Consider the following 20590-nt stretch of genomic DNA (forward strand, 5'->3'; position numbering starts at 1 on the left):
CCCGATTTTAGATTGTAAACAGCAGTAAATACGAGGGCTGTTCAAAAAATACGCGGACTGTTTGAATTGCGCGGCTTCAGTTGGTTCAAGGGGAATCCGCTTGGTGTCGTTAGGTTTGCACAGGTCAGCTGATTACGACGCCATTTCCCGATTGCAGATATCTTCATTTGTGTATTAGCTACGCGGTTTTAAGTGAAGTGCGATTTTTTCGTTTGGCGGATTTCAGAATGAATGACCTGAAGGAGCAACGATTTGCTGTGAAATTTTGTGTTAAACTTGAAAACTCTGCGACTGAAACTTTTGCTATGCTTAACACGGCTTACGGTGATGTTGCTATGAAGCGTACGGCATGTTTCAAGTGGCATGAACGTTTTAAGGATGGTCGACAGTCCAATGAAGATGATGAGCGTCCTGGACGTCCTTCCCACGTCAACTGACGACCCACACGTCGACAAAATCAACATCCTGGTGCGAACAAATCGACGTCTGACTGTCAGGGAGCTTTCTGAAGAGTGTGGGATATCAGTTGGATCTTGTTACGAGAATTTGACCGAAAAATTGAAGATGCACCGCGTTGCTGCGACATTCAGCCCTCAGAACTCGTGAGTTTTTGGCCAAACACTCGATCACTGTTCTTCCTCACCCCCCTACTCACCTGACCTTGCTCCTTGCGATTTTTTCTTGTTCCCCAAACTCAAAAGACCCTTGAAAGGAAGAAGATTTGAGACGATTCCCGAGATTAAGGCAAATGCGACGAAGGAGCTGGAGGACATTACAAAAGAAGCGTACCAGGACTGTTTCAACAAGTAGAAACACCGTTGGGATAAGTGTGTGCGTTGGGGAGGAGAGTACTTTGAAGGGGTCCCAGACCTGTAACTTCTAAATAAAGTACATTTTGTTTTATGACGTCAGTCCGCGTATTTTTTTGAACAGACCTCGTATTTCGTCTAATGATTAAAGTGTAGTGAAGCCAGCATGTCGTGAGCGTCAGGTGGTTAAAAGAGCTCTGAATGTAAGGAATAAGACAATTTATCTGACTTTATTCAATAAAGGTTTAACTTGGCTTATTATAAAGCAAAAGGTAGCTGTGCTGTAAGTGCTAATAAAACTGAATTTCGCTGAGATGACATTGTACAACTGAACAGTTCTCGTCCATAGAGTAGACAAACTCCACAGCTAAGTAGATATTTGCAGGAGACGTAATCTATATCAAAGTTTATTGGCTTTGAAAATACGTCAGTGAAATAATAGCCAGCTAGGTAATTCCAAAAAATAATTTCTCGGTATAACCACAATATGTGGAGAAGCCTGAAATTCCTGTCGAGATTTCTTTCATAGAAACATCAAGGTGGGAGACCCTTTCCAGGAGAACACACCGTCTGCAACAGTTCGGCCAGGGACAACGATGTTTGAACTGGATTAATGCGTAAAAGCTTAGATAAACCAGAAAATTACTAAGCCCTTTATACAAACGCAGAAGCAGTAAATAAAGAACAAGTGAATTCGATGAGAGAATCCCTACAGAACTTTTAAATATAAAAATGTTTTTCCCATGATTATTATGTGTAACTAGGGATTTTTGTAGTTTTTATTTCTTTACATTTTGTGTGATTTTCAAAATAGAAAGTTCCAGTAGTACTCATCTATTTTTTTACCCAATAAAACAAATGAAATTTAATTGAACCATGATTGGTGTTGTAGTGCACAAAGAAAATGTTGTAAAGATTCAACCACACTCCAATACCTTTTCTAATCTGTATTGAACTAGAAAGTCAAAAACTTTATAGAATATATTTTTGTATGCATTATAAAAGTATTTTAAAACAATTTTACCACCTTAGTCAATAATTAGCAAAATTTAAGGTAACTGCAAAATAACAAATCATAACTGTAACGTGCCGTTTTTAGTATATTGACACCGTTTTCCAAGTTATATTCACTTGAAACGTAATGTTAAAAATTAGGTTAGACCTTTAAATACCACATTATAAATACAATATATATCACATGCTTTTAAAAATCCAAATCCCTAGAAAATAACGTGTCAACGAAAAAGGTTTTAGTTTCACCCATCCAGTTAGAACGCTCACAAAGCTCTGCGTTAATATAAAGTTTTTCATACATTCTAAGTTAGATTATGGGCATTAGATAGCTATAAAATATGTAAAATTATTGAAGAAAGAGTTTATTTAGTCAGTATATTTCGTAGAGTGTTTGGATCTATGTTTGATATCGTGCTTATTGAATGGCTTTATACAAGTAAGTTGATTTAAAGTTAATTATTGTGCTCTTAATGAGGTTTAAACGTAATTTGTAACATGGAGCTACATTAATTTATGACTGTGTACAAGTGTAGCTTCTAGAAACGTTAAAGGAGGAAATAGTAATTTGCTTTCGTTACATGGAGTAAAGGTTTGTTCATTTGGTTTTTAGCGATTTTGAGTCCTCAGACATGCCGCTGTGCCACAAGTTAGTTGGAGTGAAGTTTGGATTTTTTTCAACAAATAAGTTTTAAAAATCCGCTAAAGAGAAAATGACATTACAACATTATTATTTGTTTCGTTACTCCTTCTGCAGTAGATTAGTTTCGCCAAATTCGTGGCTCATCAATAGTAGTTGGGTGAATAAACTAAACTACAGTAATCGTCTAATGATGATGGAATGCAAATTCTCCAAAAAGAAAAAAGGCCCGGCATGGCCAAGCGCGTTAAGGCGTGCGACTCGTAATCTGAGGGTCGCGGGATCGCATTTCCGTCGCGTCAAAACATGCTAGCCCTCCCAGCCGTGGGGGCGTTATAATGTGACGGTCATTCCCACTATTTGTTGGTAAAAGAGTAGCCCAAGAGTTGGCAGTGGGTGGTGATGACTAGCTGCCTTTCCTCTAGTCTTACACTGCTAAATTAGGGACGGCTAGCACAGATAGCCCTCGAGTAGCTTTGTGCGAAATTCAAAAAACAAAACAAACAAACCAAAAAGAAAAATTGTTTATTATACACAGTGTTTTGGGAATGCAAAGAAAATTACATTATTACGTAGCATCTCTTTGTTACTATAGCTGCAATGTGAGATAAGTAGGTTTTATTTGCGTATAGACGTGTTCTATTTTATTTTATTATCTAATCAGTTTGTGCTTACATCGTCCATGGTTACGTGTTTTTGGCAAATTTCTATTGTTCATAGAGGACGCTACATGTTTGACTACTTAGTGAGCACGTTGTACATTTTCCACTGGAGATTGTTAGGCTTAGGATTTTATAGCTTCAGTAACTGTACACTTTATAGGTTTATAGTGTGGCTAGTATTCAAAGAAATGTATTTGAAATATTACCTTAACGACAGTGGTGATAGAGTTTATACATTAAAGGTTAATAGTTTTTTTTTGTCATTGCATACGTTGTGCATAATGTTATATTTGTAATAATATTTAGTTTTAAATTAGGACCTAAAGTTATGTTTATATTGTAACAATGTTTAGACCTAAAGACTACTATTATCAACTGGTGAAGTTCCAAGTCTAGGAAATATAAGTTGTATTTGAAGTTATGTTTCAACTTTATGTAATGCATTTAAAATATTAATTAGGTATAATGGGCTTAAACGTTTTTAGTTTTCTTGTGTTTTGAACTACCGCATAACGTACTACTGTAGTCAGTGTATTAAAACGTAAAAATAATGAATTTACGACTGTAAGTTACTTTTGAGATCTGAACTATATGTTTACTTTAGTTGTAAATAATATTTACAAGAAATAGAAATATTAGTAACATTTAAAGAGTAATAGAATTTGAAATCAGCAAGCAAACTCTACACAGTCTCTTCTCACTAGTTTGGTGAACTAGCAACATTAATGTACAATAAGTAATATATTTTATTTAGAGAACACATGAACACTAATATTAGGTTGTTCAATGAGCATTAAATATACAGCTGTAATTGGAGCTAATGATTACAAAAATGTATACAGTCTTTCCTAAGAATCCTTGTACCCAGTGAAAACCCATTAATTAAATATCTCTGGTGGTGTATATTTAAATCTGAAATCTGAGATAAATTATTACAACACATTGGTTACTTGTTGAGATGAGTAACAAGACATTATAGAACATTAAAACTGTAATAAAAGTATAACCAAATTGAATGTAACAAGAATAATAATATTCTAAACATACTATGAAATATAACTAACACAACTAATCTAACTTGAATCTTTTTCATTTACTCTATAAAACACATAGAGTAGGGAACAAGAAATAATAAATAAGGTTAAACTAATAGTAACTACTGAAAAGTAAATATGATAAGATACAAGAGGGTCAGTAATAATAATAAGACAGAAAAGGAAGTAACAAAAGTTTCTAAGAAATAAAAGTGTTTACGTAAATGAAAGTTTATAAAAAGTCCTGATACTTTGTAAAACATTTCAACCTGTAATCAGTAGTAAGAAGATAATAGTATTTGCAAAATAGAAGAAAACTAATTTCTGAAATTTAAGTGAGTGTTTACTGAGCTTTATACACAAAATCGTATAATTTTGAACACATTCTATTTTATCTACTAAGTTGTAAATAGTAATTATTGTAACATACATAAATTTCCATTTCTAAATAAATTGCCTGTTCAATTGAAAATTTTGAATTTGAATGTTTAATTAACAATGCTCGTGTATAAACCAGGTAATATACTCTAGGTTTTTTTCAAAGCTCAGATGGGTAAATTTGCTTGGTTGAGTGCAGAAAACTTAAATAATTAAGTAAAATAATATAGATATACTTACAGGCTTGATTGATGTGTAAAGTTTTATTATAGTTTTGTATAACAATTCAAGTTAAAATAAATTTTTGTCTTATTATAGTTTTGTATAACAATTCAAGTTAAAATAAATTTTTGTCTGCAATTTGTGGGCCAAAGTTACCTCCTATATGCATTTATTGAATTTGTTTGAAGACATACTAGCCAAATTGAACAAATAAGTATTTCCAAATTAAAAGTAGATGGTCTGCAATAATCTATTTTATGTGAAACAGCCATAATTATTATCAGTGACATTGTCATAGGGACATCTGTATTTACAAATGTAAAGTATCAGTTTATTAGAATTTCTCCCCAGTGCTACAGCAGTATGTCTGAAGACTTACACCTCTAAATACCAGGTTTTGGTACACATGGTGGGCAGAGCACAGATAGACCATTGTGTAGCTTTATGCCCAATTCTAAATAAATAAACAATTATTAAAATATCTTGAAATTATCAATAAAATAATTTTATCAGTAAGAACACTGGTATAAGAATTACTAAAAATCAAAAGTTTCTATTGTTTTAGCCCAAAGCCTTTAATTTTCTATTAGCATTCAGTGATCTTGCTGATGATAAAAAAAATTAATAACATTTCTCTTTAATAATATAAAAATATTTATATGTTCTTTAATTTTTTCTTCAAATCATTAAGTTACAGAATTCACTAATACTTAAACATAAAGTTTTAACACCAGCAATAAACTTACGTGGTGTTTTATGATGATCCTACAAATATTAAATTGAACAGGAAGATTGTGGCAAATACTCCTACAGAAAGCAACTCTGACATACTGCTAAAACATAATTGACATATATAGTAATACAGTTAATGTAATAATGAATAAATCTAGTATATATATATTCAATTTAAATTCAAAATCTGATGTGTACAACAAAGTGTAGTAATACCAATAGACTGCCATTATCACTGCTTTTGCTAAGAATATGAAAAATTAGAGAAACATGTTTATGTTGTTGTTAAGGTTTTATAAAGTAATGTTATAGTGTTTTCCAAATTTAGTAAGTAGATGAAATTTGAAGTGAATATTTAGGTAAGGTTTCTGAAATTGTATAATGAAATATCACAAAGTAAAATCATTTCTTCATAAATTTAAAATGTTCACTAACAGAGAAGAATGCAAGATAAGGTAATATAAAATGTAGCATGGTCAACTGTGTGTTTTATTGAACAGGGAAAGTTACAAATATATAAGTACAGTGAAAGTGTATTATCTAGCAGATTTCAACAGTGCCAATTAAATGAAACTTTTGGTTATGAAAGAGTTTCCCCAATAATATTTTACAGGAAGCATTTTGGCACTAAATGTTCTAAAGTACAGTATTTCAATGTCATCTATAACAGTTCTAAACAATGATAAATGTAAAAAAACTTAAACTGTGAAAAAAATTGAGTATACTATTAATCTCAATATAAACAGTTACAGTGAGCATTTGTATTTGTAAATATTTAATTTTTTGGTTATAAAACTGCCATATAACAAAACTTATTGCAGTTAAAAACTTAATTGTACTATATAGATTAGTGATACTTATTGTGATAGCAACAAAAATGCAAACTTTGAAACTTGTAGTAGATTAAAAATGAAAATAGCACAAATCTTCAAGAAATACTGGCAACCACACTGCATTTTTCCCCTACTTAAAAAAGCTTTAAATTAAAAATAGATCTGTGAAACAATGACATTTTATAAAGAAACCCCTACATTCAGTATAAAATTAGCAATATGTTAATGTTTTGAGTACCCAAAAATTCAGAGAAAACACATTAATATTAACTTGAGTAATTAAGTATGACTTAAGTAATTAAGAAAGTAAGTTATAATGCTCTAAGTTACACTTTTCATTTCTGTGAAGATGTACCTTCAAGTGTTAGTTCACTTTTCAAAAACTTGTTATTTCACTTTATGCTTAGTTTTTCTTCAGATTATAATATTAAAAAATCTATATGTTTATAATTGTAACACTTTTCCTTCATCTTATCACAGGCAGTAGACCCATTTGGAAGGCCGACCTTTTCAGCCCATCCTGGTAAGCATATGACAATTGTTAGCAGAACTGATAGGTTATAGAATAGTATTTACAAGTAATATACAGCATGTGTAATATATTATCACATTATATGACAAATAATAATTTAATTCATAAGGAGGTAAGTACTAATTATCAGTTTCATTGTGTTATTCTATTACCTACATGTTACTTTCAAATGTCATGTTTTACAAACTGATACATGCTACCCTGACTTAACTCGTAACTATTGGTTCAACTGAAACTCTGTCAACTTCTCTACAACCATTACCTTCTTCATTGTCATCTGGCCAGATGTTGGAGCTCATTATTCTTGTTGCCTCTAGAAATCTGCCATTCATCCCCTTGAATCTGTCATAAAACTGTTTTTCAAGCCATATGATAATCTTGCTATTCCCTGTTAGTTCTTTCTACTGGAAACTTGCTTCAAAGCTTTGCTCTTGTGGTGTTGATTTCCTCGTATAGAAGAAACTTATGGTTTGTTATCACTCCTACAATAAATAATTTCATTTTTGGTTGGACTTGGATTCATAATAAAATTGTAAATAAGCTGGAGATCTATGAGGTTTCAGTGATCAATGTTTTCACATTCAAAGTGCTGAAACCATAAATATTAAAATATTGTACAATAAGACCCCACTTTAAGCAATTCATTATAGAGCTCTTGTTTCCTTAAGTGAGGTTTTTTTTTGTGAGGAAGAAAAAAATTATAAAAATACATAACTCTGTGAGCACAACTCTTTCATACAAATGGTAGTGGCACACTAAATAATTCCCCTCAGTGTGGATACCTGTACATGATGAGGGGACCTCCCAGGGAAGGTTCTGTTCTTTCAGTTTACCTCTTCTGGGATCTAAACATCCACCCATCTGTTTGCAGTGTGTGATGATCCATGAAGGGGAGGAGAGGATCCTGGTGGTTGAGGGGTCCAACCCTAACACACCACTTTGGCCTTGAATTCCTGTAAACAGGCAGCCTTGGGGTGCCCCCCTTGGGTCATCCAGCTCATCCACTTAGTTTAGGGTCAACAAAGTACCAGTGTTGGATGTTCTCAACAGGTGTTATGGACATTGTATCTGATGCTGGTGTTTGGGTATGGTGCTCACGAAACCCTGACGTTGCTGCAGTGTCCTTGTTTGACATTGTAGTGCACCCCTTGCAGGGCTTCATGGTGGGTGGGGTCAGTGGACACCAAAACTTCCCTTTTTTTATAATGGATCCTCCAAATAAAAACTTAAATAAAATAGTGAAAAAACAGTCCATAGGTAAACAACCATGTCTTGAAGATTTTGAGCATCAATCTTCAACATCCATAACACCTGTTGTACCTCATTTTCTTATCTTACATTCTCTTTTAGACAAACCTTTAGGGCAAATATCTCCCTTTTTCATTCAGAAGGGACTAGAGGAACTTGCTGGCTCTCCAAAATCCATAAAGAAGCTTTGATCTGGTAACATACTGGTGGAAACATCCACATCTCAACACAGTGAACTCCTCTTGCATTCATAGGCGATTGGAGATATACTTAATTAGGTTACACATCATACTACTTTGAATTCATCATGAGGAGTGATTGTTGAGAGGGATTTGAAGCACATTCTTGAGTCAGATATTCTTGCTGGTTTCTCCACCCAAGGAGTTTCTGCAGTGAGGCATATCTCCACTTGCAAAGACGGAATTATGATGCCAACCAATATCCTCGCTCTGACATTTACATCACCACATCCACCTGCCACCATCAAGGCAGGTTATTTTGATTGCAGGGTATGGCCATAGATTCCAAACCCTCTCCAATATTTCCAGTGTCAGCGGTTCGGTCACTCAAAGACATCATGTCATGGTTCCTTGACGTGTATTCATTGTGGTGGCAAGGTCCATGATTCATGTGAATGTGAAATGGACTCTCATTGCATCAATTGCAATGGCTCTCACCATTCCGACTTTCATTCTTGCCCTAATAGTTGGAAGAAAAATAGTTGCAGTGTATGAAAACAATTCCTAACATTACTTATTCTGAGGCTCGAAAGTTGCTGTCCATCACTTCATCTCAGAAGTATGCTGCTGCACTTCCTTCCACAACTACAATGGAAGTGCAGACAGATTTCTCTGTGCCTCCAAAAGAAACATTCTCAAAACAATTGAAAAGTTTTTTTTACCTTCATGTTTAAAAAAGTTGATGAATCAACTTCAACACTCATCTCTGTCCCTTACATACATTCCAACAAATCCCAAGGTACACGTCCTTTGGTTCCAGGTAGAGGCATTTCCTTGGATACATCTTTTTCTCCCACCCCAAGATGCAAAACGATCACTTGTTCACGTTCTCAGTCACTTAAATCCCCTTCCAACAGCAAAGATCTGCCCAATCGACCCAGGGCAAGATCCATGGAGGTTGATAGACCTCCCTCAAATAAGGACACTAAGGAAAAAAGACATGGTCGTAAACAGAAGGGTTCTCAACCCAAATCGCTTACACATTTCATGGGTCATACCATCACTGTTTGTTCTCTCTACCTGTCACCTGGAGAAACATATGATCAATCAGACCTTGATGCTCTCATTGAACAGTTGCCATCTCCCAATCAACCCAGGGCAAGATCCATGGAGGTCGATAGACCTCCCTCGAATAAGGACAGTAAGGAAAAAAGACGTGGTCATAAACAGAAGGGTTTTCAACCCAATTTGCCTACACATAAATAAAAATGGCCACCTTGATACAATGAAACTGTCAAGGTTTGTGTTCTAACCTGCATGACATTGAAACACTGATTGCTCTCTACCATTCTGTATGTCTTTCCTTACAGGAAACATTTCTAAAACCTGCTGATACAGTTACCCTTTTGGCAGTTTTCTTTGTACAGAAATTACAGGCTGTGTGATGGATGAATGCATGGAGGGGTGGTACTGTTGGTTTATCAGCATGTGCTCATCCTGTATTTGCCACTCAACACATCCTTGGAGGCCATAGCCATCCGTGTTTCCTTGGGTCATACCATCACTGTTTGTTCTCTCTACCTGTCACATGGAGAAACATATGCTCAATCAGACCTTGATGCTCTCATTTAACAGTTGCTGTCTCCCTTTCTAATCCTGGGGGACTTTAATGGACATCATCCTCTCTGGTGAAGTGCTGATATTGATAGGAGAGTTCACTCTGTAGAGCATATGCTACCTGTTCACAACCTTTCTCTTTTCAGTACTGGTTCTTCTACTTATTCTTTTATGCACCTAGTCAGTCCTTTACTGCTATTGATCTCTCTATTTGCTCCCCTTCATTATTCTCCCATTTTTCATGGAGGATTGACAATAATTCACAAGGCAGTGATCATTTTCTTATAATTTTGAGAGACTGGCTGTGGTCGATGCTACTCGAACCACGCGCCCCAGTGGAAGCTGGATCATGCAAACTGGCCCTCTTTCACTGCTCTCTCAGAACTTGATCCTGCCATCAGTAGACATCTGTGTGGCAGCAGTAACTGACTGTATTATACAAGCACCTGCTCAATGTGTTCCTAAAACCTCAACACGTTTTCCACTATATCCTTGTCCGTAATGGAATCCTGCCTGCCACGTGGCATGGAAGGCTCAGAAAATGGTCTGGGATACTTTCTGTAGATATCCCACAGTCTCAAACCACATCACTTTCCAGCAGACCCGTGCACATGCTCGGTGGGTAAGATGTCAAAGTCAGAAGGGATCTTGGATTAAGTTCACAACCAGCATATCTTCTACTATCAGTTCCAAAGTCATTTGGAACAAGATTCAAAAGATCAGTGGGTAATATAATTCTGTCCCCTTTTGATTTTGCTCTCTGATGGCCAGGAAGTAGCTGATACCTGGAGCATTGCCAATATTCTAGGTGAAAGCTTTTGCCGGATATCTAGCACTTCTGCTTCTTCCTCCACCTTCTTAGCCATCAAGACTTGAGCAGAGCAATCACCTCTTTCCTTTCCAGATGATTGTCTCTATGACTATAATCATCCCTTTATGCTGGTGGAACTCAAACTGGCAGTACATCAGTTGGACCTGATGATGTACATTGTGAAATGCTGCACCATTTATCTTGCTATTTTTCTGATTGTTTTAAACCAGATCTGGCAGGAAAATGTTTTTCCTGATGTATGGTGCCAAGCTATTGTCCTACCTTTCTCTAAGCGTGGGAAGGATCCCAAGATTTCTTCAAACTACCATCCAATTGCTTTGATGAGCTGTCTCTGTAAGACCTTATACAGGATGGTTAATGCTCATCTTGTTTGGTTCCTAGCATAAAACAACCTCTTTTCGCCCACCCAGTGTGAGTTTAGATGACCGTGCTCCACCATGGATCACCTGATTTGACTTAAAACTCCAATCAGAGAAGCCTTTCTCAAATGACAACATCTTATATCAATATTCTTTGAGATTGAGAAGCCTTATGATACAACACGGAGGTATGGCATTTTGTGAGACCATATATATGGGTTACGTGACCATTTGCCCATTTTTATTAAAAATGTTTTAATGGACAGGAGATTCCAAGTTCATGTGGGTTTGACACTTTCCCTTTCCCTCAGGGCTGTGTTTTGATTGTCACACTTTTCAATATAAAAATTAATGCCATTACTGAACAACTCCCTCTCACTGTTGCAAACAGGCTCTATGTTGACAACTTTCACATCTCATGTCAGTTGTCAAACATGAGGTATATTAAGTGGCAGCTGCAGACAGCCCTCAATCATTTACTGAAGTGGACCACAGTAAACAGCTTTAACTTCTCTCTCTCTAAAACTGTTTGCATGCACATTTGCTGCCAATGGGGTATTCATCCTGATCCTGAACTCTGTATCAGTGAAGTTGTGCTGTCTGTGGCCCCAGAGACAAAGTTCTTGGGGCTTATCTTTGACCTTAAGCTGACCTTTATATCACACATCAAGCAGCTATGGGTCAGATGTACAAGAGTACTGAACATCCTCCGTGTCCTTTCTTCTACCACTTGGGGAGCTGATTGATGTTCTATGCTAAAGATATGTCATGCTCTTATTTGATCGAAACTTGACCATGGATCACTGGTCTTGGCTTTGCCAGAGTCTTGGCCTTAAAGTTGCTGGACCCCATTCATCATCAAGGACTTCAACTTTACACTGGGGCTTTCTGCTCTTCCCCAGTTCAGAGCTTATACATAGAGTCTCATGAACCTTCTTTGCACCTCTGACATTTGCAACTGTCTTTACTATATGCTTCAAAACTTCATTCCTTACCAAAGCATCCAACCTGGGGTTGTGTTTTCCTTCCTCAGTGGGCCATACTTTTTCAGAACAGATGATCTGCCATTGCTCCTTTTGGCCTTTGTATCCAGGCACAGTTAGGTGAATTGGGTCTGTCTTTGGATAACATTGTTGTATCCACTGGTCAGCCCATTCCACCATGGCTTCTTACAGTCCCCAAATGTGACCTATCTTTAAGTCATCTGAGGAAAGCAGACACTCCTGATTGGACTGTCTGTTATTTGCTGAACATCTTTCGAACTATCCTTCCATTCCTATTTATACAGGTTGGTTGGAATCAGGTGACTGTGTGGGCTCTGCCATGGTTTGGTGGTTGTACGCAGAATCCTCTCTACAACTTCTGTGCTCACTGCTGAACTGTATGCCATTTCTCTTGCCCTGGATCACATAGAAGCTAAGCAGTACTCAAGCTGCACTATTTATACTGACTCACTTAGTTCTCTACTTGCCCTGGAATCACTTCACGTTAGTTCATACCCTGTTTTGCTGATATTGAAAACTGACTGGCCCATTTCTCTTTTACATCTACTTCTATCCAGTTTTTGTGGATACCGGGCCACATTGGTATTTGAGGGAATGAGCTCGCTGACACCACAGCTAAATCTGTCTGCTTTGGCACTATCACTGCTGTGCCTGTTCCATACATGGAATGTGGTCCAGTATTCAAAGCTCGACTCTGTACCAGCTGGCAATCGACATGGAGTGAGCAATGCGAAAACAAGCTTTTTAAATAAAACCCTGTATTGAACTTTGGCTTTCTTGCTTCCGTAGGGATCAGAAAGAGGAAGTTGTTCTAAGTAGACTATGCATTGGTCACAATTTTTTAACTCTTCATTTTCTTTTATCTGGAACTGATGCACCAGTGTGTAGTCTATGTAACACTCAGGTCACAATAAGCCACATTTTACTTTCTTAAACATGTTCTGTCCCAAGGTTTGTCCATAACATTAGACAGTGTTATTGGTGATGGTGACACTGTCCACCTTGGTAATGTTTTTAGTTTTTTAAAGGCCATTAATCTTTTTAATGCCATTTAAGTTTTTTTTAATTTATACATTACACCTTTTATAGTGTGATTTCCTTTTAAGAATCAAAGTCCATCTTGTTCAGTTTGAAATTAGAAAATGGCCGTAAAGTTAAATAACTCAAAACCAGGACTGGAAAGGTAACTTCAGGTGACTAACAGTGGTTTTTGTACTTACCTGTTAGTCTTCCTGGTGAATAATGATAATTACAATTATGCTACAGAAAGTTCTTTACAACTTGTATTACTGTGGTTTTTCTCTTAACGTTGTAGACTAGATGTAAACATTGGTTTTATGCTATTTATGTTTTTAAACTTTGTTTTGTTTTACCTTAATTTCCTTTTATGAATTTTACTAAATTTACTTTAATTTTAACTTTTTATTGGATGCTTGGTGCAGATAGCCTAGCTGCTTTGTGCCATAAAACACTAAATCAACCAACCAACCATTAAATAATTTTTATTTAATAAAATAATGCAACCAAGAACACAGAATAATAATAGGCAAAACACAAACAATATCCCATAACCATCACAATTTCTCTGGCATTTCCGTCAACGCAGTATGAACCTTTAAATTGTCATCCATCTGTACAATATCATTCCCATTGGGTGAAATATTTCTCAGGTTATTGACAAATCTCTGTACAGAAAACAACATAATATTTCATTCAATAGAGGATGTGACAGACAGGCATGGCAAGAAAGGTCTAATTTCCTTATTTGATGGCTCTGTAACTGAACAAAGTTGAAGGCTAATAAACATTTGCTTTTTTCCAGTGATGACGATACTATAGTGAGTAGTTTACCATTACTAGCACTTAAATAAAGCACTTATACATTGCTCATGGGTAAAAAACAATGTCTTCAGTTACTTATCTCTATATATGTAATGGTAAAATGACCCTGTTTAAAGCTGTGTTCTTAGAAACCCTTCATGGGTGCTAAACAGGGTATTACTGTATTGGTATTTAACTGAAAATTATCAAAATGCAAATAATAAAATTATATTCTGTAAACATTTAGATTTTAGAATGATAAATAGGGTTAAAATTCTGAAAGTTTATTTCAGCATCAATGTGTGCAGCAACATCTACAGTGGTAGAAGTAACTTTTTATTCCATTAGAGAAACATTGGACTGAACAGTGATGACATGCAGAAGGAAGTGGGTGTATGTGACTGCATTTTTACAGTTTGACAGCTTTACGTAACATTTTACTTTGGCTTTAGCATTAGCTGTTCCTTACTACATTTCCATCTGAAATCATTAAGTTAGTAATGGTAATAAGTGACTGAAAAGAGTGGCTTTGGAACTCTGTGATTTAATTAATGAATTATTACAATAAAATTGTTTAAAATATTTGAGTATTTATGACTACAGTTGGTTGAGTTGGTCTTTTCCATTGATAGTTTCTTCACAAATATGGAAAAAGTATTTGTTTTTAAATTAAGCTATACCAGATGCAGGAAACAATGATTAAACATTTGATTTTGATATCAGAGCTCAATATCCTTGGAGTAGATGCTGGAGAGCACATTTGAGGTGTTGTGGCCACCTTTTCCTTCAACCATGGTTGTCATCATCACAAGATCTCCAACAGCTTCTGCATCTATTTTCAGTGAACTACTGTTTTTTGGGTTATTCTTGTAAAACACAGAAGTTCAAAAGTTTACCTTGTTACCCAGAGGGACATTTTTCAATGCTCCTGTCACTGCCAGCTCAAACTGGTACTGCTGGACTTGACTCCTCTATTTCTTCCTAATATGACAGTGGCTCTAACTGACTCAAAGCCAACCAGGTTCTGCAAGATAGTGCCCCTGTCTGTGTCTAGTCTCTCAGTCTTCTTGAAATCTACATGTTAAATTAGCTATGTCTATGAATTTCCCAGTCAGATATCAAAATCAAAATTTCTGACTGGTGTTTATGCAGCATGGTATTTGGCACAATTTGTATATCTTCACTTAGTTATTTTTTTTCTTTTTTTCAAATTTATTTATTTTTGTGATGGGGTGGTATTCTATGTTATACCCTGTTTTCTAGTGTGACTATAGTAATACTTTCATTAAATATGGGAGAATTTGGTTATTGATTTCAATATATGTAACACAACTACTTATAGAAATTTGTAATGATAAATTTTGTTTAACATCATCTAATTATCTCAGCAATGACATGGGTGAAGACCTGCTAATTTGTTATTTCAATAGGATGTCCCAGTCAAGTTCCCAATAATTTTTTTTCAATTCATGTATGGAATGAATTTTTTAAGTCAACCAGTATCAAGGCAATGTGCAGCTGTAGCTACCAGAGTTGTTGTTTAAGCTTTTTTAAGGGTTAAGTTCAATTTTGACCCCCTTAGGACATTCTCCATTATTCCTGTTGTTTGATCATAACTAACTCTAGCTGGCTAGATAGCACTGAAACAGGAAAACAAAAAAAGTCTAGCTGTTGTCACGTGCCACTTTAAAACTGCCTGCTACAGTTTTAATTTATTGAAATCTTTATATATTAGTGTTTCTAAGGTGTTATTTCCAAAATTCTAACCATACCATCTTGCTTGAAAGCTTGTGGTTTTTATTATAGAATTGTTGTTTTCACACTGATTATAGAATTATGAAAAATTTCACAGTGTGTAATTAAACTCTTTCATATTACCATAATTTTAATACTTGATATGCACTTTATGAATCATTTTAATATCTGCAAAGAGATCATCTATTACCACTAGTTTTCTTGTTTTATTGAATTATGTATTACATACTGTGACAAGAATCATTACTAGTTTTATCATATAAAATCTAAAAACATTAGTTTATATAGTTTTAGTAGTCTTACGAAAATCCGAAGGCAAAAATCCATATAACATTATTAATCATATATTGAATTTTTACAATTAAAAAATCAACCATAAGATGTATTATCATATTAAGTAGGGAAAATGTTCATGTGTGTTAAGAAAAACTAAAACAGGGTGAAAATAGGAACATTAGTCTTGTCAAAATAATCATTAGCAACTCCTATTAATCACTCATCTCAATTTAGAACCCCATGTTTCAGCTTCGTTGTTTGAGTGACATTTCCAGTCTTTACATAAACCTATCCAGCCTCATAAATATTCAGACAGAGCCATAGTTGTTAGTGCTTCACTGGCATCTTTACCATCAGAATATCATTTCAACAGACTTTCTGTATACTTAGATCATAGTTTTGATGACAAATCTTTGTTATATGCATCATGATCCTGAGGGAATGGCATAATAGGCCAGAATCTGCCTGTACTTGTCAACAAGTCCCTGGCTCCAATGCAGTCCCAAACATGTACTGAATCCCTGTTGTGTTTAATTGTGTGTGTACATACACAGAATAGTTGTGGTCTCAATTTTTATTGTTTAGTCCAAGCTATAAGTTTACATTTTTCTTCCTAGTGTAAAGAATGCAATGTTTCTAAGCTGCTTGTTTTATTCAACACAAAACTGCAATGTATGGAATTTGTCACAGAATATTAAATTTGTTAAAATTTTATTTTTTGATAGCACGTTTCTCCCCAGAAGATAAATATTCTAGACAAAGGATTGTCATCAAGAAAAGATTTGGGCTGCTTCCTACCCAGCAACCTGCCCCAGTTTATTGACCAGAAGTTGTTCCATGAATTTCTTCAAACATTTAATGTTCTTTATTTGTAGAAGATACTTTTGATGCCTTGTATTGTTTTTCATTTGTTATCAATGTAAAAATAAATAGGTACTGGACACAAAATACATATTATTTCAACAGATATGAACAAAACATTCTATGATGTTTATTTTTTTTTAAATGTTATAGGGTGGTCAAACTCACAATTTGGTGTCCACTGTATTTTATACAAACATACAAGTATTTCAACATCCTTTTCAGTTACCTGACATATTTTAACTTAAATCTTTTGCATTATTGATAATAGGTACTAAAATGTTGTTACAGAAAAGTAATGCAAGTTACTTGATGTATCTTGTGGTGTAACAGTGTTGAAATTTTCTTTGTATTTTAATCCATCTATATTGCTAATATATAGAATCCTGTTGTTTTTTCCCACTATTCCTAAAGGAAAAAAGTTATGGATTCACACAAATATGATTCTTCTGAATGTCATACAAAAAGCAATGTTGGGCATACCCCACTCCAAGGTTGTATAGAGAAAATTTATTATTATACCACAGCCATTGTTACCTTGTTTTCCACTTTTTTACTTATATTCAAACATAAGCCAAATGTCTTGGAGATAAACCACTTTACATATTTTAAACTGTTCTCACAGAATCATTTTGAAGCAGTATACAACATGAGCTAAGTCTGGATGAAACACTTCTATAATCAAAGTGTTTAGGTAGTTTGAAATAAAGAAATGTCTAGTAATATTAATTTACCACCTCAAACACTGTGCATTAAAAGGTGAATTTTAAGCTTGTAATAAAAATTCTCTGATGGGCAACTTGCATTGTAAACCCTAATTAATTAGATCTTGATTAGGAGGATTTATCCAATTAAAACCATAAGTTTGTAATTTTAGGAAAAATTTCAAATTCTGGGTATTGTCTACTTAACTTGCATAAGGTATTTACTTTGTGTGCATAATTTGTAGAAAAAAATTACAAGAATCAATAGTACAAGGCATACTAAAAAATATTATTATTTATAGGAACACTAATCTTTGGTATAAACATCTAAAAAATAAAATTCTTTATGACTAACTGGATTAGATGCCTATAGTAAGTAAAATGGATGACTGACTTGTCTTCTATACATTATACCTAGAATAAAATTCTCTAATTTCACATTTGGCACATACTTTGCTTGATACCAAGTAGAAAAATACAAAAATTGTTCTAAACTCTACTATATTCAATACAGCACAATGGGAAAAGTTTTGTAACCTAGCCTAGAAATAACACTTCAAAATGAAGGTAAGTAGATACATTAATATACATCAAAAATATGATAACTACTCAGACTGGGGTTTAATTAATGGATTAGAAGTTACAATTCTGCTATTATTTAATGCTTAATATTTCTACACAGCAGCAACTAAGCATAAAACATTTACACAAATTTGTAAACACCTATGATACAAATCATTTTCTAATTCTCTGGACATAATTTTGTGAACATAAAATGCCTATGGATTAAGATTTTAATATTGTTCTTATATAGTCTGAAATTATCTTGTGCTAATATAAAAAAGCTACTTGAATAGAAAAATTAACGTTTCTAAAAACTTAAAAATATATACAACTACACCAGTAGGTCTTTGCTCAATACCAGGGCTCTCATGACTTTAGAAAAATTAAAATACAACTAGATGGTATATATGAAAAAGATTGGGAAGCAGTTTAACTAATATGAAAATAAGCTTTTGTACATTAATGCATAAAAACGTAATTATGGCATGTATTATGCAATCATTATTTTGTTAATTATATAATGAGTTTGTTACATTTCTACTTGGCAAGTTGCAGCATCAATCCACACTTTACATTCAATATTCTTTTCTATACTCTACTGGTATGTGATGAAGCTTGTAGAAAATGACATTTGAATATCTCTATTGTTGTATCTTTGGTTCTAGTTATAATTCAAATAAAACTATTGAAACAACTTTTAAAACAGAGCACTAATTCAAAAAAAATAAATACAAAATGAAAGTTTGTAATCAATAACAAGTTTCTTTTATATTAAATAATGGTTAAACTTGCCAAATGTATTAAATGTTTTAAACACATACAACCAAAATACCTTGGAAAAAACACTCTGGCTATGTTCTTGTCACTTCAAAATGTATTAATTATAGTTCCTGATTTCTCTTCCAAAGTGAAACTCGTACATAAAAGTTGCAAAAATTTGATATGTGGAATATCAGAACTAACACCTTTGATCTCATTTTTAATTTGGAAAAAAAATTAAATTATTAAATAATAAATGTATTTTACAAGTTCTTAACAGTTTGTTGTTAGTCTATGGTTAACTGTAGTTTTATAACAACTGTGATCTTTTTAAGCTGAATATATCAAACTTGAAACATATCTGTATCATATTTAGTTTCACCTCTTACTTTCCCACTGTTTTTGATGTGACAGCTAAAGTTCCTTTCAACAATTTTATTTTTCATTATTAATAGTGACCTAATGCAAATTTTTGTTGTAACGATTAATCAAAATTATCAACTATCTCTTCTATGTAGCCATTTAGCATCGTTTTTGTTGTAGTGACTCTATAACTTTTAACAGCTTTTCTTGATTGGCTACAGTCTGAATATTAAGATCTCTCAAGTCTTCTGCTTTCAATTCTTGAAATGCTTCCATGTCCACCTATATACATAGAGAGATTCACAATTTTTATTTATGAAAGAATAATAACTATTTAGAACATACTATTTATGATATAATAGAAAAGCAAATAAACTACACTTTTTTCTAAAGAGATTGATTATGCAATTCATTCCATACTGAAAAATAATTAAAATAGTAATGTAGAAAGTTTCTTCCGTAACAGGAAACGCATGCAAAGCTGGAAATTCAGCCTCGGAGCTCATTAGACAACATTTAATGTTTTTGGCCCTTAAAAAAATTTTACTTATCAACTTAAATTATTAGTTTCTACTGTTATTTATCTTAACAAAAAATGGAAATTTATAAGGAACAACGAGAAACATTTCTTCCATCATGATAAACATTTTACATATGGGTTTACCTTAGGTCTGTGGTAACATTACCTGTTCACACTTCACTTTATTTTTTGTGTATTTTCCTCATTATTTAGTAAACTTATAACATAAATAGTGTTTTTCATATGTATACCAACTGTACTTCAGCTGGATGACATTCAGTTTTGTTACCACACTTTTCATACTAAGTATTAGGTACAGTAGTACTTAATAGTAAGGATTGACAAGGTTTTCAAATAATTCACATGCCAAAAAACCACTCCATTGAATTACTGTTTGAAAAATCAACCATTAAACATATTGGTTAGGATATATTATGTGCATATGTACTTAATAACATTGTAAAAAGGTAGCTAATGATTCCAGTATAACAATTCCAAAATTTCTGACACCAACATTTTTGTCTACTACCTACCTACCTACCTGATCACATTACTGGGGCTAACCCCTAGATAGATCAAACTATTGCTACAAGACTTCTCCAGCTTACTTGACTAGTCTATGGGTAGTCACTTTAATAGTTTTATAAATATATACAGATTTTTTATAAACGGTAAACATATCATGCAAATACTTAAAATCTTTTAAACCCAATTCAGTACAACAGATGGTGGCTACATATCAATAGTTAGACAGCTGACAGTTTCTAAAGGTAAAATATATACTCTATACAGGTGTAACATAAAAAGTAAACATGAATATTAAAAAACTAAGAATTTTAAAATGCATTAAGGATCCTGCTACAAAGAGTAATGTA

General features: G+C 34.0%; 2 protein-coding genes across 8 annotated transcripts in view; one reads left to right on the plus strand and one right to left on the minus strand.

The window, feature by feature from the left end:
• Positions 1 to 3158: 3158 nt before the first annotated feature.
• On the plus strand, positions 3159 to 19587 carry Nop10 (Nop10 ribonucleoprotein). Its single transcript, XM_076499143.1, has 3 exons — positions 3159 to 3364; positions 6802 to 6844; positions 16670 to 19587. The coding sequence occupies exons 1-3, from the start codon at positions 3191 to 3193 to the stop codon at positions 16765 to 16767; spliced, it is 315 nt and encodes a 104-aa protein (XP_076355258.1). The 5' UTR covers positions 3159 to 3190; the 3' UTR covers positions 16768 to 19587.
• The window catches only part of LOC143249358 (uncharacterized), a 47974-nt gene continuing 44295 nt past the window's right edge, over positions 16912 to 20590 (minus strand). For all 7 annotated transcript variants that reach the window (XM_076499105.1, XM_076499094.1, XM_076499121.1 and 4 more), the window contains one exon: positions 16912 to 19477. In XM_076499105.1, coding sequence (XP_076355220.1) covers positions 19355 to 19477 — 123 coding nt within the window. In that variant the 3' untranslated portion in view covers positions 16912 to 19354. The remainder of the gene's footprint in view (positions 19478 to 20590) is intronic.

Source organism: Tachypleus tridentatus, chromosome 1 (genome assembly GCF_004210375.1).
Source record: "Tachypleus tridentatus isolate NWPU-2018 chromosome 1, ASM421037v1, whole genome shotgun sequence".
Taxonomy (NCBI): Eukaryota; Metazoa; Arthropoda; class Merostomata; order Xiphosura; family Limulidae; genus Tachypleus; species Tachypleus tridentatus.